This window comes from Manacus candei, unplaced genomic scaffold (genome assembly GCF_025592945.1).
Source record: "Manacus candei isolate 608988 ecotype Guabito, Panama unplaced genomic scaffold, ASM2559294v1 h1tg000043l, whole genome shotgun sequence".
NCBI lineage: Eukaryota > Metazoa > Chordata > Aves > Passeriformes > Pipridae > Manacus > Manacus candei.
The window spans coordinates 10,812,638-10,836,620 of record NW_026138091.1 but is presented as its reverse complement, the minus strand read 5'-3'; the positions used below and the strand labels follow the sequence as shown (position 1 = coordinate 10,836,620).

The 23,983-nt window shown below is 34.4% G+C and overlaps 1 protein-coding gene across 2 annotated transcripts in view; it reads right to left on the bottom strand.

Moving 5' to 3' along the window:
• The window catches only part of ADAMTS20 (ADAM metallopeptidase with thrombospondin type 1 motif 20), a 95,298-nt gene that overhangs the window by 31,662 nt on the left and 39,653 nt on the right, over nt 1–23,983 (bottom strand). For both annotated transcript variants that reach the window (XM_051795360.1, XM_051795361.1), the window contains 17 exons: nt 20,773–20,918; nt 19,221–19,402; nt 18,988–19,124; nt 17,720–17,837; nt 13,941–14,036; nt 12,540–12,706; nt 12,302–12,431; nt 11,096–11,222; nt 10,199–10,409; nt 9,507–9,671; nt 8,623–8,787; nt 6,844–6,966; nt 5,430–5,537; nt 4,122–4,286; nt 3,593–3,883; nt 3,101–3,262; nt 1,454–1,630 (listed from right to left, as the gene is read on the bottom strand). In XM_051795360.1, coding sequence (XP_051651320.1) covers nt 1,454–1,630; nt 3,101–3,262; nt 3,593–3,883; nt 4,122–4,286; nt 5,430–5,537; nt 6,844–6,966; nt 8,623–8,787; nt 9,507–9,671; nt 10,199–10,409; nt 11,096–11,222; nt 12,302–12,431; nt 12,540–12,706; nt 13,941–14,036; nt 17,720–17,837; nt 18,988–19,124; nt 19,221–19,402; nt 20,773–20,918 — 2,670 coding nt within the window. The remainder of the gene's footprint in view (nt 1–1,453; nt 1,631–3,100; nt 3,263–3,592; nt 3,884–4,121; nt 4,287–5,429; nt 5,538–6,843; nt 6,967–8,622; nt 8,788–9,506; nt 9,672–10,198; nt 10,410–11,095; nt 11,223–12,301; nt 12,432–12,539; nt 12,707–13,940; nt 14,037–17,719; nt 17,838–18,987; nt 19,125–19,220; nt 19,403–20,772; nt 20,919–23,983) is intronic.

Genomic DNA, 23,983 nt, shown 5'->3' with positions numbered 1-23,983 from the left:
CACAGAGCCACAAACTCTCTCTGATAAATAGAATCAACTCTAAACTTAGTTTTTGAAGGATTAAAATGGCTTTTCATATCAATTGAGATATAAACCAACATGAAAATCTTTATAAAACTAAGCCATATGTAACATTTACAATATAAGAGCTTACAGGTAACATTAATGCAGGACAAACTGCATCACTGAAGGAATGAACAGGTTGTGAATAATTCTTGCTCTAAAAGGAAAACAAACATTGAGTTCAAAGGCAACTCTGTGCTGAACCCTGCTTATCTTCTCAGCACTTGAAGTACACACATTTATTAAGCATTAGCAAATCACCATTATTTGGCTAATGGCTAAATAAGATAATCTAGTGTCTGCTAAACACAAACCAAAACTCTGTTTTGCATAGTGGAAGAAAGAGATAACTGTGGTAAACCATTAATTCAAAGTTTCATTTTACAGTCTGTTTGCAATAAATTAGAATAGATTATATAAACACTAGTAAATTATTATATTTGAAATTGGACAATACTTTTAAAATGTTCCCATATTAATTCATAGAATTAAATTGCATATTTATCTTAATAGAAAAACCACACAACTGTTATCCCAGCCCTTCTCCCAGGGATGTTAATGACAGGTTTTTTGCTCATTTTGATGGAACCACAGTTGGATCCAACCTCCTTTAATTGCCATTATTCTCCTTAGAATTTAGCACAGTAATCAATATTGTTATCAAATTCACAGCTTGGGAAATATAATGTATTCTATATTGTAGAGCTTGCTATGATTACTTCAGTATGTTAATAATATGCTAGTGGCAATTTTAAAGATTAATGGTGATTACAGTAGGCATTTTTATACATTAATAGACAGTGACATGTAGACAATAACATATTACAGTTATATATATAATTATACATAGATAGCTTTAATTAGTCCCTATTTTAAAACTACTAATATAAACTTTTATACACAAATGTACAGGTAATATGGAGTAAAATGTTTGATGACAGAGTGTAATATACATGTGTGTATGTTATTTTATACTTAAATATACTGTAAGAAAAGAGTTATATGCTAAAAAGTTTGGGATTTTTTTACAAATATAAACATGTAGATAATACTAGAGCATAAATTACAGCATACCCTTTTAAATTTAAACACAGATCAAATCATAACCCTTCAAAATAGAATAACTATGACGATTTCTGGTAATTTTCAAAATATTCCCTATAATCTTTTACAGAGCATGATACTGTTCCCACTGAAGGAAATGAGTGCTTCTCATTTAATTCAATGACTGCAGGAACAATTTCTTAATAAAAATACATAGCCTATATTCCACATGCATTATTATTTCACTGTTATCAAACCAAATAATAATAGAACATTTAAAAGACAAGGGGAAATAGAGTGACACAAAGAAGTAGAAAGCAAAAAATATTAGTGAATGCTATCGTACCGATTTCCACGGTCCCCGATGCCATGAAACATCACCAGGGCAAGAATGCACATTACATTGTGCCATATTAGGTGGCTTGTCTAGAATTTCACAGTTTTGATCACCCAACATTTGGCCAGTAGGAAGCTGACAAATCACCAGTCTTGTTTTTATTCCATCTCCACAAGTCTGAGTACACTGAAATACAGAATTTTATATGCAATAATTTTCTTAAGAGAGTCATCACATACCATTAAACCAAAAGATACAGCAATAATCAGTACATGTTATTATTTACTATGTTTATTTCCATATTCCCCTGACATCCTGTTGATGAATAAGGACTTAAAAGTCTAATCTTATGTAACGAAAAAAAATTCTCTCACCAAAACATTTACCAAACTACACTTTTATGGTTTATCAAGTGATTTTCTGCAGAAAGTCTCAGTTAGCAAGACTCTACTCTGTCAGGGAGAAGTAAACATTTGTTAGAATAAATGTGCATGTATCTCTTTCTTTACTAAAAGAAAAATATGGAAATTTGTCTTAAAACTAGTTTTCACTGCCAGACACTGGGCAGAAAACTTAGAAAAGACTCAGACACTGGGCATGCTTTTACATAGTTTAATTTATAGTGACTAAGTGTAAAATACTTATAGGATGTGTTTTCTGGGTTTCAGTTTGCCTGTAATTCTGCAATACCAGACAAAAATACTAATTCTCATTCCTAATGAGCTAATAAAAACAACCTATAATAGTTTATAGCATTTTACTGTATTCCAAAGGATTCTAAATTAGACAAAAACTACAGCATCTGCAGTAACTGTATATCAACTGTATGGCTATAGACAGAAAGAAAATGACACTCAGACTGACCTTGAAAACTGAATGGCTAAATCTGAACAAAACGAGGGCAAAAAAAGTAAAATAAAAAAGTTACTCAACCAATCTTTCTTCTTTTTTCAACTCAACACATTGATTTATCATGAATAAGAAAAGTGGGCAGCAATCATATGAGGTTAGATTAGAATAAATGCAAAACTAACCAGTTTTAGCTCTTTCTGTAGTGTTTGAGCAAGAATGCATGGTTGAGATATGACTTCACATGGCATGGAGAAACTGTCCAACAACATAAAATGCTTAATCAAAACATTCTAACCCAGGCACACCTTTTAGATGCCTGATCCTATCTTCATACTTCTAATTTGTGACTACAAGCCAGTAGCTACTACTACTTGCAGTTACTCTAGTCAGTACCTATGAAATTAGATGTAATAAAGTTTCTCTACAGCTTCTTGTGCTCATTTTTTTCTTAGACTAGCTATTGCACTGAGGTTTTTCTGCATACAATTCATCTTTTTGTAACAGAATATAATTTTGTATGTCTCAAGATTCAAGATGCTACTGCAACACTATTCTTAGCCTCACACAATACTTTCTTCTTTTGTTTACACCACTCATATTTCCACTACAGTTCTGGATTTATATTTACAAAGTTTATATTACACTAGACATATATTACAAAGTTTAGATAAACAGGTTGAAACTCATTCTTTTGAAATAAGTAAAAAAAAGCTGTTCAGTTCCATGCACAGTCAAATAATTATGTTGCAATTTCTAAGCTTATGTGGTAAACAATGTTTCCCTTTGGAAATGAAATGCTCTTACTTCTCCCCAGTTCCCAAAGTTCCACCGCGGGCAGGGTCCAGAATCACAGTGTCTCGACTCTGGAGGTTTTGTTGCCTCATCACAATAACTAGCACTTCTTCCTTCCTTATCTTGACATACTACAACTCGACGGTGAAATCCACCTGCACAAGTACTAGAGCACTACCAAAACATGTAAACATATGTATCGCCATCCCATGATCAGAAAAATGTAAAATATATTGGTTAAAACAACTTGGTTTTAAACGTTAACTTTCAAAACTGAAATTTGCAAATAAAAATGACTACTATGTAGAAGTATTTTAAATTTGAAATCACTGAAAACTTACATTTAGAATTTAATATATTCTGAATAACAATAACAACTACAATAATAATGATTTTTAAAATTAATGTGCTTCTCTTTCAACCAGATCTGTACTGCAATAACATTTCTGGAAATGTTAACACACGTGAGAGAACAGATTAATATATTCTAAAAAAATTTCTTACTGCTCCCCAGGGTCCAGTTCTCCATTGATATCCTCCCACAGAGGGATGGTTCCACTGGTTTAAATTGTCTTGTGGATGATGTATTGGGAGGTAACCTGTTTCTGGAAAATGGCTTGGAGGGTCGTGCATTTTCGGCATATGATGATAAACCCGTGGACATGGTGGCATGTTACATTCTTGTTCCTTAGATGGTCGGCCTTCAGGATCACAGAAATTCTCGTTGATTTGTTGATTATAGTTGACACAGAAAACTTGTCTTGTTGCAATTCCACTATCACAAGTAACTGTGCACTGACCAAAAAATTAACACAGTGTTTGAAACAGGAAATTGATAATTAATAACAGAGACATTTACATTTACTTTCGACAAGAAGAAACATACAGTTTATTTTTTTCAAGGGATAATTAATTATTTGCAATATAATCAATTTCAATCACACTTGCACAAAATATGAACTCCCAATTTCTAAACAGAGGCTTTGGCCAATAATCTAAATAGACACCAAAAAATTTTACCATTAATACTTACAGGGGACCAATTTCCAGCTTGCCACTCTCCACATGGGCTAAAGCAGCTTGCAGTTTCAGCTGGTCGGGGTAAATGAGCACAGAAAGATTCATCTGCTATTCCTCCATGAGCATCTCTACAACTCACATAGCGAGCACGATCACCCTTCCCACAGGTTGCAGAGCACTGTCAGAGAACAATCCAAGCTCATCACACTTCAGGAGAACAAACCAAGATCATGCAAACATCTAAAATACTAACATAGCTTAGTATGAACTTGGCTTCAGAATTAAATCAGATTTCCGTTTCACAGTAATAGAACCATGCATCCAGAAAGGAAAGTGAAATACTGCTGGATAGTATGGGACTTAAGAATCCTGTTGGCTTGGAACTGAATTGCATGGCCTTAATTCTCATGAAGCAATTCAGCATATATAAACAGGCAGCATTTAAACAATAACATGGAATAATTACACAGTTGCAAAGGCAATTTTTTTATTTATTAACAATAGAAACATCAGTAATTTCCAGAACATTTTAGTTATTACAAAGTGATGCAATATTTACATCAACTATTAAAATAAAAACTGATATTCACAATCCACTTGCTATTATAGTTTGTATTAGCATATTCCATTGAGCCCCTTCTGATGCCTTTATGTCTGAGGAGTTCAAGGTGGATTTAGCGAAGAGTTGCTGAGTAGCCTCAGTCCATGCACTCTTTACTGCTATTTAGTTAAAATAGTTGTGAGATATAAGATATAACTAACAGACACACACACATTTTTATAGATAATTTTAAAATTTCACATTGCTATTAAGTAAATCTAATTTTCCACATTATCAAAATAAAAAACTCTTCCATTGAAGAAAGTTCATGTAGGAACCATTATCATAATGCTGATTTTACAAAAAATCGCAAATTAGACCTTTAAAGACCCAAACTGTTTAATTACTATTCACATTAAAGATTTAAATGATATTTTAAAATCAAAAATGTTCTCCATAGTCAGAGACTGATCAATTACTTTTAAAAACACTTCCTATCACACTCTCAATCACATGAAAACTATTTTGCTCAATCCCCTCTCCTAGAATCCTGATTTTTTCCTCTCTTTTTCCCTGATTAGATTTGAAACACATGGTTTGCTGGGAGTATCTATCTCCTCCTTAAGAAACAGGTCCTTCTCTTAAAAAAATATTAGAATTCCTTTTTAATTTATCCCAGGTAGATTTAAGTCTGAAAAAATATATTAATGAGAGCTTTATGGAAAGATAGGTCAATGATTGGAGGACTGCTCTGCAAGATGTGACTGCTACATTACATACTGGTGTCCATGATCCGTATCTCCATTGGGTCACTTTCCCCCCATGAACTAGAGGAAGTGATGTAGTCCATAATTTTGTATTTTCTGGACAAGAGGGCAATTCACATTCCTGTGGGGGTGAGGAAAAAAAGACTTTCAAAATATACATTTTGGAAGAGTCAAATGTAAAGCAAAAGGCTCTGTAGACATAGATCCTACCATTACAATAAGCCAGTGTTAATTAATAAGAAAATACCATCTGCTAACTTCTCCCTGGAGTTATTCAGAGATTGTTTTGTTTTGCTTCAAATCAAGAATCAAAGAAAATTTATTTGAAGTTAAAACTGCATTACTAATAACTAATAATATTGGCACTTCGAGAAAGAACAGTTTTGGGCAACTTGCTGGAGACAAGTGACATAGATGTCACGGTGTCCTACTTCATAGCCACAGAAGTCAGCAAAGACAATGGCTGTGCTGTCCTGTCCTTTATACCTTTACCTATTGAGAACGCAAATTTGCCCAGTTTCAGTCAGTAGCCAAACAGGTCCCACAATTGAAAATACAAAGCATACTCAAACTCAGTGTTTTCACATGTAAGTGGAAATAAATTTATACCAATTAACTGGTTTTTATATTCAGAAATCTTATTCAAGAAGCCATGTACCAGATGGCTGGTAACTTGTGACTGGTTACCATAGAATGCTTTTCTTGCCCTCTTCTCCTTGAGACAAGAGGCAGAATACCTGCTTCACGAGATACATGGTTTCCAGCTTAGCTGGACTTCCATGAGATGTATCAATGTGGTGGCCACATTGACATATTAATTAATAGCACCTAAGACATCAGTTGCTTTCAGGTAAAGATAAACCCACTGACTGTATTAAAACCATTTCTTCTGAAAAATGACAGATTTAAATTAAACGAAGTGATGAAATAAATAAACCAAGGTAAGAAAAGATAAGGAACTATATTGAATTGTAATCCGTTTCTACAAAGTTTTTAATTAGTATTATTCCAGCTACTGAATCTTTCTTCAAGTAACCATGTTGTTCTTTTAAGAACTATATACAAGTAGAATTTTAGGGAATACAAAGCCAGTTAGGTACTATTATTTCTGAAGCACAATGGAAAGCAGTGCCCATTCTACAGGTTGGAGCTTTCCCAAATAATCACAGGCCTTTGGATGCCTTCAAATCATATACCCTCACCCTTCAATCATATACCAAATTTTAAAACCTTCAATGTCCAAATTAATCTTCTTTTGCTTTATTCCTGATGCTGAATTTGACATTTGTGAGAAAAAGCAGACAGTTCCAACAATTTCTTTCCTCATTTTAGAACTTATTTCCACCAAATTCCCTCAAAGAGTCAGTAGACAACACTTGTATTTAGATGCTTTTAACTAAGAAGTAGAGAGGTATTTTTTAACTTACTTGGTTATCTCTAGGCCGAGTAGCAGCATTGCACTCCCTGTCATCACTCAAAATAACACGGTAAGTCCCAGTAACACATTTGACTGCACGCATCTGGTATCCACGTCCACATGTTGCAGAACACTGTTAAAGTCAATAATTTCACACACTTGAAATAGCACCACTTATAACCAAATTTCACTTCTGTTAAATTTTCTATTTTAAAACTCTTTCCAGAATGAATAGGAATGACTACTGAGATGGCGTTAACTTTCTTTGTGGCAGACCATAAGGTACTTAAACAGTGTCCATAACACACTGTTTTGGCTATTGCTGAACAGTGCTTGTCCAGGATAAAAGCTTTCTCTCTTTAACACCTTCTATCCCCTGCAGTGAGTAGGCTGGAGGTGGGCAGGAAACTGGGAAGAACACTGCTAGAACAGCTGACTTGACCCTGTCAAAGGGACAATCCATGCTACATAATGTCATGCTCAGCAATCAAATCTGGTGTAGAGAAAGTGGAGGTGGAGGAAAGTGGGAGTAAGGACTGGCTTCCAAATGAATCGCTAGCTGCAGCTGTTAATGTCTCTCCATTATAGCTCGTCAATAGCACACTTAAGGCAACTAAAACGTTAGATGGCTGAAAAGAACTTGACATAAATCCTATCCTACAAATGCTGTAGTTCAAGCACAAATACTTGTAAAAACTTGGCTGTGAATGGCTACTACCAGATGGTACAGTAGAAAAACTGCAATGAAAAGCTCTGCTCCAGTGACATGGGTTGGTAAATTGCTTGTACAGGCTATTCCAGCATGCTATTTTTAATCCAGAAGAATTCTATCATGGGACTGAATTAATTTTTTATGTAATCTTTTAATTTAGTTTGTAGGAATGGAAAGCCATCACCTTGTGATCAAAAGGTTACACAAAAGGAATTCAACATTCAACAGGGTGGTTGTCTCTAAGGTAAAAATAGTAAAAAAATAAACCAAATTCTAGTGAAAAATGTATTTAATTTCCAAAGATATAATTATTCTGTATTTTACTAACAGATACGTAAAAAAATAAATATCAGCTGCTCTTCAGTTATGAATTCTCACTAACATATGAGAAACACTGAATAATCCAACACTTCTGTTGGTTTGAATAAAGTGATCTATAAAAGCTACATGAAATTGAGTACCTTATTTTTTTTTAGCTAATTCTCATTTGGGGACAAAAGGTTCTTTTGTAAATTAATTCACTTTGTTCTAGAATTTTGAAGTCACTCTGGTATACATCAGATGAGCATCATTACACACAGGAACATATATTTCAACAGCATTTTCACATAAAGAGATAGCAGATCTTTTATCACTGAAGATAAAAACAAAACATAACAACAAAATACTAAGTTGTTTTGCCTACTATTATTAGCATATACACTTCTATGATCTTAATTGTAGCTATCACTTGAATATGCCCACTCCCCTATAAACATTTGGTCTTTTACCTGTCTTATTCACCTGAACAGTTTGCTATCCACATTTTCATTATTCTGGTGATGTAACGCATTGATGTGCAAAAGCATCTTTGATATTAAGGCTCAGGATCAATGACTATTTTAGGCATTTAACTTACATGTGGGTATTCCTAAATTACAAGTTAGATAGCCAACAGGATCCTGCAAACAAACATGTTAATCAATCCAACTGAAATAACTGCTTAAAGATTCAACTAAAATGTTTAAAAGGTATCGTTTTGCGATCACTCATAGTCTGAACTATAAAACAAGAAGCTAGGAATCCTTATGTACTCACTGATCCCCAAGGCCCTACTTGCCAAGATGCACATTCATGAAGTTCACACGGCATCACTGTTTCTGGTCTGTCATTTGGATTACAGAAGTCATCTCTCATTTGTTCATCATGAAGTTGGCACCAGACTTGACGATGCTTTATTCCTTTGCCACATGTCACAGGACACTGTAACATTATTAGAATCATCAGTTTGTAAAGACATGAATCTACGTTAATGGCTTCAATTTCTTCTAGTAATTTGTCAGATTTTAAAGATCACATACATTACAAAAATATTCCATGAACGTAAGTAGTCAAAAAAACCCTAGTTCTCTCATGTACTCTCCATTTCCTGTAAGTAGTAACTCAAGTGTTAATACAAAGGAATCACTATTAACATTCTAAAGATACAAAATATGAGAACTATATACAGATCATTTATTTCTATTAGAATAAGGAATACTTGTTTAAAATATGAGTACATATAACACAGCTTTCACTGGAAAAATGTTTAAACTAACCATAATTCTTTTATATCCATATAATCTGTAATAAAATGAATATAATTCTGTTCTTCAGTTGGCTGTATAGTTCTCATTGCTTCATAAAAAGGGAAGGCATGCATAATATTACTGTAAATAGATTTACTTTAAGTAGCTTCACTACCTCATATTAATGTAACAAAATCTCGGAGAAAAAATAAATTCTAGGAGTGTTTTACAGAAGTTCTCATGTAATTTTTTTCTCATACATCTGGGATGTATATCAGCTAAATCATAAGACTTCAGAATTTTTACTGCCGTGTGCCCCAAAATAGAATAAAAAACCCTAAACACTTAATGAAGCTTATTTTAATATTGATGACCATGACCAAATGTGCCTTAAGTTTTCCACGGTTTCATTACCTCACTCCAGTCAGTAACTGACCAGCTTGGACATAAGAATTCATTGCAACTCTGTGTTACAACTTTTGGAAGTTCCTGGCACTCTCTGTCGGGAAGACGACGACCCAAGTTATTCATACAAAAAGCTTCTCTGGTTCTGACACCTCTTGCACAGCTCCTGGAACACTGCAGTGTATAGAAAATATTACAAAACAGGAAACAGAACACAATAAAACCAGGTAAAAATACATTATTAATCTTAAAGGTGTAAGACATTAATGACTGTGCTAGACAAATGTGTCCTGCCTATAATGCACAGACAGATAATATGTCCATTTGAGACAAATTCAGCACTTTGTTTAGTAGTTCCAAGATACAACTCTTGAATGAAGAATAAAATTGAATTTGTGCTTACTTTTTTTCTTCAAAATACTCTCAGAACTAAATTATTAAGACTGTAAATAAAACACACATCTTTAACTCCCAGATCTCTGCTAACTTCCAAAACCAAGCTGCAAACAAGCTACAGTTTCTTACAAAAGTATGAGAAAGTTGCTGAAATATAAAGGTTGCTATTAGCTGTTTCAATAAATCTGTATTCATCAAACATTTTTTCTTTTTAGTTAAACTAAAAAAATAAAAAAGAAATAAAAATTTGGTATGAATGCTAACCAGAACTATAATGGTACACTTATAAAGTTTGTAATTTGTACCTCTGACCATTCTGTGTAGTGCCAGTTTGCTAACATACAGTCACCATGGCAGGGCTCTCTGGCTGGTGGTCTCTGCTGATCAGCACAGTACCTATCATCCACTGGAGCACTGAGTCCTTTTGAACTAGAGTACTTCATGCAGCGGATCTCAATAGACCGATAACCTGGACCACACCTTGATGTGCAGTCACTTTTGCCAACCTTGTGCCACCTACAAGGACAAACTGTTGTAGAAAGCTAACTATGTTTTAAAAAATACGAACATGGCAAATAAAGCACTCAGAGAATGAACCAAGGATTATAATGTAAATACAGATGTATATTTTAGGGAACAGACAGAACTGTAAAGTCTCTCTCATGATTGGAATTTTCAAAGCAATATAAAAGGATTTGACTCACGGGCTTAAAACAACTTTTTAAACTTAAAGGATCTTTTGTCTCAATCTCCTAGGTGACTTTGAAAAATGTAAGCTATAATTCTAATTCTTCATCCTCTGAATACTTCAGCATGGGCTTTCTTGGAGTGCAAAAACACAAGTCTGTTTCAAATTAGTTCCAGTTGTGGGTACAATTCTGATGGAAAATGTTTTCCACACGGCAATACAAGTTTTTGTGCCAGAATATATAGAACTGATTCACAATCCTGACAAAAGACTTTGTACTTTACCAATAAAAATTAGAAAAATACCCTAGCTCTACTTAGATTCAGAAGTGTAAATATAATGTACCCATTATGCCAACAGATTTGAGGAGAAGCAGGAGAGATGGGAAGGATGAGGGAGGTAGAGAGGGATGGAGGGACAGAGGATAAAGCAATCTGAATTACTTTGTTTCAATCTCAATCAAAAAAAACATATAAGACCATAATAGCTCAATCAGTTAGGAACCTCTGTTTACCTTAATTCACACTCTGTATTACACTCCTCAAAGACACTTGGTACAGTGGGTACAAGTTCACATCTTTGATCAGACACTACTACATGATCACTTTTACGCATACATGTCATTCTCCTTCTTCGAATACCTTGAAAAAGTACCAAAAAAGGAAATAAGGGGCTAAAATAAGAGTGCCTTATGGATTCCTCTCATCATTTAGGAATTTAACTGAGATACCCCATTAACACTAATCACTGTATACAGTAGATTCTGCCCAAATATGCTGACTACATTCCAGGTGGAGAACAACCTTGTCCCAGTGATCTTTGCCATCTCCCAGCTGTCCTAGAGTGGTCTTACAGGATATCAGCTTCCAGACAACTACAAAAGTGCAACAGTCCATTCACTCATCAGGCTAAGTATTCCAAATGTATCATGTCTGTCCTTTACTAATTAACATATTTTCAAACCACCATGTCAACTAAGAGGTTGTGATCCTTTCCTTTAAGGAAGCAGAAAATTTGATCACAGGGTACCTAAAAGATACCCTGAGTGCTGGGAGAAGTAGCACAGTTGACAGTTGACAGATGCGCTGCTTCTCTAGCACATGATCATGTCTACAGCCAGACTCAAAACCAGAAGAAACTCATCATCACGTGACTTCAGGCTTTTCTAGCACCCACTAATATGAGTATCTGTCAAAAAGCTCTGTACATACACTTTTATATACTCATTTCATAAATATTGTGCCTTTATTTTTACACTGGAATGGCCTACAGAATAAGAGTTTAAAATAGTAAAATATATTTTTAAAGAGCTTCATCCCCTGTAGCAGAGAACAAAAAAAGACAAATAAATGTATAAGAAAAATACTAGACAAATCGGTGACCACCTAGAAATAGGATAATAGAACCTAACACATATTAGTAGATATACAATACTACTTTCTAAGGATGCATTAGACTTGATTCAACTTTTGTTTTAACAAACCACTCCTATGTCTACAAAGGTAGGTTTGAGTATAGAATTGCATTGCATAAGTACTGAAAATAGTAAAAACAAAAATCAGAAGCTATTCTGCCCTTAAGGGCTCTGTGCACTTAAAATTTACTGAGAGTAATAAATTTCTTCCTTACAAATAGGGGTGAAAAATCAGAGTACTTAGGACTAGTCTCATCCTAAATGCCATCAGGTTTTTGGTTCTGGTGAAAAAATAATTCACAGTACCTTGGCACATCCTGCTGCAGTCTTGCCAGGGTCCATAAGGATCCCACGTAAATAAATCACTTCTGTCTTCTATCGGGATATTGAATGAATAACGCACATCAGGGTTGTGTAAATTCCCTACACACAAAACCTTGATGAGATAAAATGATAGCTGTTTTTCAGTGAATATGAACATAAAACTATAAACATAATGTTCATGCAGGAAATTTTCAAACTTATGAAAAAAGTAAACATGCACCTGTAAGGTTAGCTCTTCTTCAACTCTATCAGTGCTGTTAATTCGTTCTATCGTATTGTTTGACCCACTGTACTCAAAAATGGCTCCTTGTATATTGACTTCTTTTTTTGACATGCTTACAACAAAATTTCCATTCAAGATAAAATTTCCATGAATATCAGACAAAGCTATAAGTGAAATAAAATATTGGAAATAAAGTATCTATTTAATTAAAAGGTTCTATTAATAAAAACTCTTAATAATATAACTTCTTATCAACACTTAGTTTTATTTTAGTCCATGTATAAAGTTGTATCAAATAGTTTCTAATGAGTAAATTCAATCCTAATCATCAGTAACTTTCACCTAAGCAGTTGTCATGGATTTTCTCTGCATTATACTAATATAATAATATTTCTTCTGCTGAAGGGTTGACTGCAGTCATGACTTCTAAATTTGGTTAGGTTCTGTTGTGTAGAAAGAAACAATAATTATCTGTATTTCTGCCCTATTCTACAGCCCACATCCTTGTATTTGCTAGAGCTACTTCTAGTGAAGTGGTTTTCAAAAGTAAACTTGAAAGTAAAAATCAATTATTAAGCATTTATAATAGTCATTTAATACAATGACCAATCTACAATAATGAAGATGAATGACAAGTTAAACTTTTTAAAATCAGGTAGAATTTGTAATACAGGCATGCTATTCAGGCAATACTACATTTGAAATGGTAGCTAATATCGGGGGTAGGGTTGTTTTTGTGTCCTGCGAGCTGCATGTGGGCAACAGCTGACAAGGAAAACATTTTGAGAACTCTGAAGTTTGTTGACTAGGATGAAAACAGAAGAAGAGACAGAAAGTAAATATGCATCAATATTTTTTCAGGCACTTCAGATACAATGTAATTACTGTGAAATAGAACAACCAAGATTTTTGGTACAATGTGCTTGTGAATCCTCTGTTACCTGCACACATGCAAATACATCAACGACCTTTATACTCAGACATGATAGAAAAAGAGAAATATGAGATAACTGATAAGTTTCCTGATGGTCAGACTGCTTTGTTTGTAAACAAAGTGTATGTTTCCAAGATTTAAAACAACAAATACCTGCATTATTCTCAAGTTCACTTTAATGAACACTGTGACAACAAAGTAAAAAATTGACAAAATGATGCCACATGCTGTAATTCCTCTTATCTGACAAATAACACACTCCTTTAAGAATCAGAAACCTAACAATATCTCACTCATTTTTATGGAAACCAATATCTACTGAGAGACTCAGGCAAAAAAATATACAAAGTAATTAGATATTTCATCTAAAATCATTATCAGACTTCTGATAATACACGTCTAGGACAGATCCCTGGTACGAGCACAAAACCTATCCACCAACGTTGTACACAGGAGGCTTTTACCAAGGTAGTTGTCGTCCTCTGGTTTCCCTGAGTAGCTGTACTGTCGAATATCAATGTTTGTTGCTCCTTTGGGAATATTTACTACAACATTGTAACCTGCAATGTAATTATTCACAAATTAATTATATAGAAAAATAGTCAAATACTAGTAAATATGAACATAGATTTAACCAGTTTTATTCACAAAACCCTACAGTGCACCAGAGACAACCAATGCTGAATGCCCTCATGTTCTAGGAAGTGTTAGGTTCTGTGTTCAGAAAAGTAAATTCAACTCTTTACCACTAACATGAGTTCAACCTACTCAGAAAAATCCCTAGAGAGCAGCACTCCTCTAGAAAGCAGTCAAGTATATCAAGTAGGACTCAGGAAACACTGTGACTCCTCAAAATTTAACCACAAAACTTTTATAGAAATCTGAATAAGTCACTTAACATGAAATATCTCAATTCCCTGTTTATACAATTGAGGTAGTGTTTCTCTCACAAGAGTATTTCATGACAGCACTTTAAAGAATGAGTCTTAAATAATAAGAATTTAATAAAATAATAATAAAAAGAAGGAATCTAAAATATTGCAGTGTTTCAGGTCATATGCACAGGTAGATGTTTTAGTTAAATTAGCCATGCTTAATCCACATTCTCCTGCTTAAAGGTTGACTGCACTCCCTTTAAAATACAAATGCTTCACAAATGAGCCATCATTTCTTGTAATATCTCCAATTACTACTATGGTAGCCTTGTCATGAGGTAATAAAATAAGGTGCATCAAGATCTGCTTCTTAAAAAAGTCACTCTGCACATAAACATAGGTTAAAAAATCCAAACCTGTTTCTCACAGATGTTAATCACAAATTCTAAAGGATTCTTATGGCTGAGAAAACTGAGGAAGGCAAACATTGGAAACATATAATAAACACAAACATGTAATCTGAAGTATTAATATAAGTTTTGATAACTTTTCCATCTATTTCACTGTGTTTAACAATTTTGCTGGGATTTAACTTTAATTGACTCACCTCTGTGGATAAAAATTTAAATGACAATATTCTTTTCCTTTTGTATTGGGTTTGGTTGGGATAGAGTCAATTTTCTTCACAGTAGCTGGTATGTTTTGGACTTGTGTTGGAAAATGTTGATAATTCAGGAATGTTCTTGTTATTGCTGTGCAGAGCTTACACAGAGTCAAGGCCTCTTCTTCCTCTCATACCACCCCACCAGTGAGGAGACTGGGGATGCACAAGAACTGGGAAGGGACACAGCCAGGACAGCTGTGTCCTGGACAACTGACCACAGGAATATCTCAGACCACAGAGTGTCATGCTCAGCATATAAAGCTGGGGAAAGAAGGAAAGGGGGATGGTCGGAGTAATGGCTTTTGTTTTCCCAAGTCTCTGCTATCTGTGATGGAGACCTGCTTTCCTGGGGCTGAAAACCTGCCTGCCTATGGGAAGCAGTGAATGAATTCCTTGCTCTACTTCGAGGCTTTGTGGCTTTTGCTTTCCCTATTAAACTGTCTTTGAATCCATGAATTTGCTCACTTTTACTCTTCCAATTCTCTCCCCCATCCCACTGGAAGGCAGTGAATGAGTGGCTGTGTGGTTCCAGCTGGGGTTAAACCATGACAAATCTCATAACTCACTAACTTTCCAGTGCTTTTAACCTATTAAAACTATGCCACACATTTAAATGATTTCTAATTACAGGTCTATCACATTTACCACCTGGGGGCAGCAGTGCAATTGCAAATTGACATGACAAGCTCTAGATAAATATGGCTTGGTCAATCTTCCAGCATACTGGGACAAAAAACCAAAACACATTCAAAAAAGCCCCTCATCTCATACATTAAAGACCTTGTGACAATAGAATGAAAGAAAACAAAATATGAGGGGAAATTATAAACAAAACTGCACAGCACATTGTCAAGGATACACAAAGAGAACAGATCACATACTAGGGCAATGAGAATGACCATTGTCCAGGAAATCCTCAGATACTCTAATGCAATGCAATAATAATAGCCAACATAATGATAATGTGTACATAATTAGATTACCATTTCCTAAAATAGTAGCCAAGTAAATTAGTGTTTTGCTGTAATGAATTTTTGATGATCGCTTTACTACTGTTTAAACAGTTACTGACAACATTATAACTGCATGAATACAAGCACATACCACAGGTTGCTACTGCCAATTCCAAATTCTGCCTTACATGTAAAATGACTTATTTCAGTATGAAATGGAACCAAATGAAGTTATAAGAAAAAGATCAAGTGCACAGACTTTGGCATACTTATTTTATTATCCTAATTAAGAAGGTTTTGGAAAAGAATATTTCCTCAGACAATGTCTTCAGTCATCAGCCTAGGGATGTCTTAGACCTGTCATGGACATTGGAGTTTTAATGGTCAGCTAACTACAACCTCTTGTTTACATTGTTGTACTCCTGGTTGAGCACGTCTAAATGATAATTCCGAATGTTTAGCATACGGTCTAGTAGTACAACTCAGTATCATCTTTTATATGCTATAATTCCAAGAACTTGAACATAATTTAAACATTCAACTAAGTATAAAGCCAAATAGTAAATCAAGGTTTTCCTCATCCCAAAACATGGGGCTTTTTTTTCCCTTCCAACTTCAATTTGAAGCAAATAAGTCTGTGACAATGGAAAGTTGATGAACAGCAAGAGAGTGACAGTCACAACCATATTTGCATAAATGGTAGTTTCCCATAATGGTCACTTGAATTGTAACAAATGTATTTGTGACAAAATTTGTGTACTACCTATAAGCAGCTTCTCAAGACAGACACAAGAAAAAATACACGTATTTGTATGGGAAAGGTACCTGTATCCCACCTTCAGGATTTTTGGTAATTTTCAATTGGTGCAAGCCCTCTGCCAGGGAAGAGAAAATCCAACAGGACACTTGGCATACTTTTCTCTTCACCAGCAACTCTATGTTCTATGAAGATCCTATTTGGCAGCTCTCCAGGTATCATTTTCACTTCACCTGTGGTCTCTTCCAACCAGTGAAGTGGCATGAAGGAGCCTTTAGGCTGATACTAACCTGGAGACTTCTCTCCTTATGTTCTGTGCTCTAACTACTTAATTGCACTGCTACACATGTACAATAGTCTCTCCATTCTTCCCAAAACAGACTACATACAGAAGAATTATCAGCAGCTCTGTTAGAGAAACTAAATCAAATAAATAGGAAATACCAGGGTTATTCAGAAGATTCTCATTCAGTACCTGCCAATGAAGAGGAAAGAACATAAATATTGCTATCCCTGTTCTCTGGAAAGATAAGGCTTACATTTCACAGGCTATTTTCTTCACTATAGGAGAAAAGGAACCTCATCAGCTGCTCACAACAGACTTCTTGCTATTTCTTTACACAACCAAAAGGAGACACTGAAATATGTCCTTCAGCTCATTAGTTTCAGACAAGAGAATGCAAAGTACAAAGCAGGAAGCATTCTTCCTTTTAAAATACTTTTATTCTCAGCATATCTTTTACTCATGTCTTTTGCTTTGACCTTAGGGCAGACTGACTTTTCTTGCCACTTGAATGGGTTACTATGTCACAATGCTTGCCTCTGCATCCTTAAGAGGGAATGTGACTGAAAATCAGAAATATTTTTTGTTGACAGAAGTCCTAAAGAGCATACACTGATATCCTACTGCCTTAAATGTAAAGCATAATATCAAAGCCATACTGAAATGTGCATTAAGATTAAAAAAAAAAAAACAAAACCAAAACAAACATACCATAATGAGCACTGTTGAAAGTACCTGCAAGTGTCTTACATGAAGAATTATCACCACCACAGATTCCACATTTGTCTATCCTTGCCTTGGAATTCAAAACGTGATCACAGCCTGCTTGCTACAAAAAATAAAAATAATAAAAAAGCCCTGTGTCAGTCAGCCCAATGGAAAACAGTGAAAACAAACAATGTAAGCTTCCCACTACCCCAAAATATTCTTGTTCATTGTATATATCTAATGTTCCTTGAAATTCATTAAAAGCCTTTTAAGTTTTTTGGTGCTGAGATGTAAGGGCAAAACACAGTGGTGCTGTTGTATTAAGAATGTACAATCCAAATAGAAGACTTAATATGTAAAGAACTGTATAAGAATACATAACAGTACATAAAGATTTTGCATTAAAAAATCAACATAGTGTATAAATTTTAAGTTATATTTATATTAAAAGTCTTAGAATCCTAAAAGCAGTATGTGTGTGTACATGGTCATCAATTCTTTTAAAGTCTGTCATTACCGCAAAATAAGCAAAGGAATATGCGTAGACTATGCTGGTTAAACTAACACAAGCACAACTTTTGTTTACGTATCTTTACTTAAACTTCCCTTTTTATTGAAATATGATAAAAAGAACAGTTCTCTGACATTTCCTCTTTCGTCTTGATTCAACACTACAAAAAAAGCTACATATTCTCCTCATCCTGAATTTACTATTTCACTGCAAACAGCAGAACAACCTGGGCTTGACAAAAAAGTCTTGAATTGTTATAACATAGCATCTTGCTTCTCCCAGTAAAATCTTGTGGCAGTGCCATAGTTGCTATTAAGCAAAGAATGCTGAATTGATCCCTTTCAGGAGTCAGTTCCTCCTGATTTTACAATGAAACAATAATTATGTAATCTATCTACCGTTGGATTTTCTACTTTTTTACTTCTCTGGTACCAGAAATACAATGGTAATAAACACACAGCATGTTCCTTTCTTCTCTTTATTTCAATTTTGGATCAGTTTCTCTCTAGTTACTTGGACAATATTAACTCTCTCACATATGAGGCTTAATGAGGCAAGACTCCGGGTCTTCAGATTCAATTATATGTTCTTTGCTTAATTGCCTCAATTTCTAGATCTCTAATTTGATAGGGAATAAAATCAGCTTAAGCAAACTCAGAACATCGTATTTTCATTAATGTTTATTTGGATTAATATTTAATATCTACTTTACCATCTGCTAAAATTGATTTTAATAATTAATAAGTTTAGATTTAAATACCCTGCATAAGCCTTGAACACAAAGGTCATTGGTTTCTGCTCCACAGGGAGTACCATCAGCAACTCTGTCCTTCAGCTGATAGTAGGAAGTTGTTCCAGAAACTCGGCAAAAAAGTTTACAGCGATCTTTCATAGAAACTGGAAAGAAAATCCAACAGGTTTCTTGTCTGTTTTAAAACTTTAATTAAAGTAACATTTTTATTTTGTTAGTTTAAAAAATGCATAATTACTTACTACCACTGTATTTTGGAAGCCAGCGAACCGCAGATGTAAGACCATTGATGTTGAAGTGTCTGCCATCAAATTCAGAGCACTGTTGCTCCCGGAAATCTTTTTTGCCTTTTGGACATGAATCCGTATTACAAGACCGAAATTTCATCCTGCGACCAACACAGTACTTTCCTCCATTTCTTGGCCTAACAAAAAAAGGTAAATGTAAAACACAATCATTTTCTAAAATTGCTGTTTCCATTAAAAGTGGCTCAAGCCACTGATATAAAAGGTAAAATCTCACACAGCATTCTGTCAGCTGTTACTGACTTACACACACACACTTAACTTCTATTGCACTATGCATTCATTTATACCCAAGAGAAGAAAATGAAACAATACTTGTAAAATACTACTGCTGAGGTAGGTGGTAATCAAGCTACTGATGTTTATTAATGCCTATTACACTTTTACTTCTCTTAGAGTTATAACTATTTTGCCTGGGAAAAAGCATTATTTAATGTTTTTATTCATTGAGCTAAGATTATAGCCTTATTTTTACAGAAGCAGCATCTCCTCAGTAATTTGAAATTATTATTTTACAGAATGACAAAGAAAGAAGACAATTAGGAGCTGACACACTCTTTTCTATAGTCCTAATATTGGTTTCAGTTTGGGAATCAAAAGAAATAAAAAGGGAAAATTGTGGAAAACACCCCATTTACTGTAAAGTCTAAAATACATTTCCTAACAGTCATAAACCCTGACACAAAATAATTCAGTATTAGTACGTTCTTGGGGAAAACAAGAATAAATCAATGGCATATTGATACTATCAATTACTACAGATTGACAGAGGATATCGAATGGCAATCTAGTCTACTGCTTCTTGTTCATCAGAGAAAATAAAATAACCCAGGGCCATCTGATAGAAGTTAATTTATCCCACTGATAATATCAAGTGGCATGACTTCCTAGAAAAACCCTGAAACAACCCAGGGAGCAGCTGTGATTCTGGTTCTGGACAAGTTAAGGGTAAAGTTCTCTTTGATTTTTATTACAGAGAATGAAACTCACATGGAATTATTCGTTCAATGGAAGTTTCTCATTACAAAGGTAAGCTGTAAATGACTCTGCTATAACCAGTGTTCCTTGTGGGGCATTACTGGTGGCGATGTTGTGGAAAAGCCTTAAAGCAAATCAAGTGTTTCACTCAACAGATTAGTAGGGAATACATATACTTCTTTTTTCAGCTCCTACTCGAAAGAAAGCATCTCAATGTTTAAAGAAACCTCAACAGTTAATCTTGAAAAAAAAGACCCTGCCAGTGTAAGTCTTCGGAAACATCTATAAGTATAAATTATATTGTTTAAAGACAAGGGTGATCTAAAAGTCCTCTGCATATCAGAGTATGTAGGCCTATATCTCTTTACAAACACAACTGAAACAAGCATGTTTTTACTGGTGCTTCAAACTAATTTGTGCAGCTCACAACACCTTCATTTTGATTTGAACCAATCCATTCTTTCTTAATATCTTCATTATGCACTAATGTAGAACACAATAAAAAACATACTCTGGTCGATTACACAGCCTGGTGGTGCTCTTGATTCCACCTCCACAAGTTCTTGAACATGAGCTGTAAGGTCCCCATGGCCCCCATTCTCCATCTACAGGACGCATCTCCATTTCTCTGCTCACACAAATTCCATGGCGGCAGTGCTGCACAGTTGACAAATAAAATAAAATTTTTAATTCCAAGCAAAAGTTTACTGTATATTTTAGCCACAGAAAGAAGAAAATTTAAGAGCTCACTACGCTTATCTGGATCCAGATATTTTCTAAAATGTTCAATTTCCTTTGAGATAACTTATCCAGTACTCATATTTTTAAAAATGCTGTCTAGATTTCTTTGCTCACTATGAAAGCTACTGGATGCTGAATACATATTTAAGTCTTCTCACTTTGTCCAAATGCCTCTACAAGACTCTTACAGTCTTGGATTCCCAATATGTTTTCTTGCACAAACTTCAAAAATAGATTTACAACTGTCTTTTATGTTTGAGATTTTCCATTTTAATTTGGAATTCATGTTGATACAAAGAGTGAAAACCCGTAACAAACCACCAAGCAAACCAAGGTGTTTTGAACATCTCAAAAGCTAACTATCTAGTGGGATTGTTTGGGAAAAGCAGCCAAGCATTTAAGACCTTGGTTATGGTAAAGCAAAGTGATGCTACAGATTCATGTTTGAACTCAGACTTTCATGCCTATAACAAAAGGTGTGAAATATTTTATTTATATTTTAAAAAACCTTTTTTATTTACTACTAATTATAACAAATTGTTATTACAATTAAAATGGAATTAATAGTTAGAGAAATAATAATTCTTAGAGCAAGATACTACTTTACAATGTCTATTCTGTTACTTCAGATTTTTTTCCTGGTGAAGAACTACCTATTTCCAACTAGAAATTTACATAAAGGAGTAATTTTTATTTCATCTGCTGGGATTTACATTATTAAGAAGACAAAGATTGCAAAACTCTTTTTTTGTAGTCGTGCCACTTATGAGACCTCAACACACTGTAACTGTAAATGGTTATTATTTATAGACAGGTTTTTTTCCCAGAAGCATAAAGTGATCTATCTCTTGCTTCTAAATATTTACTGTCCAGTATCTGAATGGACAGTACATGACTAAAAAGTCTAAATGAGAATCTTATGATTGGTGCATGTGTGACTTTTTCCAAAGAACCCACAGGAATTACCAGCACCAATCCTACTGATGACTTATGGCAGTTGGAATTCTACTTCACTTGTATGCTTTAGAAAATCCCAAGTGGTATATTTGATCACAACATAGTGGAATAGTTTACATACTAATATTTACAAGATACTATAATATCAGCACAATGTATCCTGCTGACTTCTATTTGAATAATGTGTCAACTCTGTCCTTGACTCCAAACACCACCCAAGGCATCAAAGACTGCCTGTATCTGGAGACAAGACACTGGGCAGGGTTGAATACATGGGGTCAGTGCTCATATATAGTAGAGAGAATTCTTTATTTTAGATGCCTGTTTGCAGACTCAGGATTAGACTGATCATCAATTAGGTTCGTAGTCAGGAGGGATTCTCCTACTCATATTGACAGGGAGTGGCTTATTCCATCTTTCCCTGCAGTATATACACGGATCAGTCACTGGAATCATCAAGAGAAGATTATGTCTACTCAACTGTTTCTTATTTCTGAAGCTTAGGCTTTGCCTCTCTACAGCACCAAACAGTCTTGTATTACCTTAAAATCTAGAAAGAATTTGGGTAACTAAAATCTCTGGCACATAAAACAATTTCAGAATCTCTGATACACAAAAGATAAAATAATTCAAGGATTACACCCCTTTTTTTACAACTATAGCATTTTACAAATTTATTTTTTATTTCCTAATTAGTATATGCTTTTATTATATTGATACTTATGTTCTTTGCTACTGATCATTTTGCTCTCAAAACAGGAATTTGTTCCAGAATCTGATTCTCTTTTCAGGGTTCTGCCTGAGTTCCTAATTCAACCTGATGACAAAACTGCCTGCTTGTATAACTCTTCATCACACCAACTCTTGCACATAGGCCATATCTTTTAAGTCCTGGATGCCTTCCTCTAAGAATATGACCATTCCAGGTGATTGTAATGCCCAAAGCAATCACAGAAAAAATCTAGATCTATCTTTTCATATAACCATTTAAATGATCCAGTCAATTGGCCAGATCATCACTTGCTTGATGTTAAGACTAATGCTTTAACTTAACACCAAGAAAACTACATATGTGCATATGAAGTCTCACAGGAGTGCTTACTGTTAGCTTTTATTATTTTTTTCAAGATGCCCTTAGGGTACTGGTACCTTTACATACAAATCTTCTAGTATTTAACATCAAGTACCATAAAAGATAGTGCAGTCATAAGGTAAATGAAGAAATAGTAAAATCTTGCCTTTCCAAGAATTGTCATTAGCATCTTAGGAAATAATTTTTTAGACTATAGGTTGAAGATTTTAAATACTCCTTCAGAAAACAAATACTGCATTCTAATATGTGACAATGACCTAGCATTTAGGTTTTTCTTCCATTCACAGTAACTTGAAGGGAACTTTCAGGAAAAGAGAGAGTTGTAAAATGAAATTTTATACCCACAACAGCATTATTTTGATCCATAAAAATGCAAAGCATATGTTCACATCTGGGATTTTAATAGCTTATTCAACAAACTTGTCTCAGCTATTATTCCGCTGCATTCCTACTGAAGCAACATGATGAAGTCACAGTAGAAAACTCTGGCACCAGACATGTTCCAGATGTTCCTCTGTGCTTGATTGAATCATTGCTTCACTGAGAATACTAGGATATACAGAACTTCCATAAACTTAAATATAATTCCTAAACAATTTTTTCCTGCATTTTTTATGGCAAATATAACGTATGCATCATGTAAAGTGGGTATCACAATTCCAAACATACTGACTGCAGTAAGTGACAATGCTGCTCTAGCCAAGATCAACAGTTGGTTTTCTGTCAAAAAGACAGAAATTCTGACTCAAAGCTGCATCTAATTATTATATCTTCAGAGATGAGAGGAGGGTTAATGATACAAATTTGGTTTGTATTTTTTAATAACCAGCTTATAATAAACAGTTTGAATCTTACCTATGGATTACCCTATGATTTGATAAATTGACTTTGAGTGCTTCCAACTTATCTCTTACTGAATTTGCCAAATTTC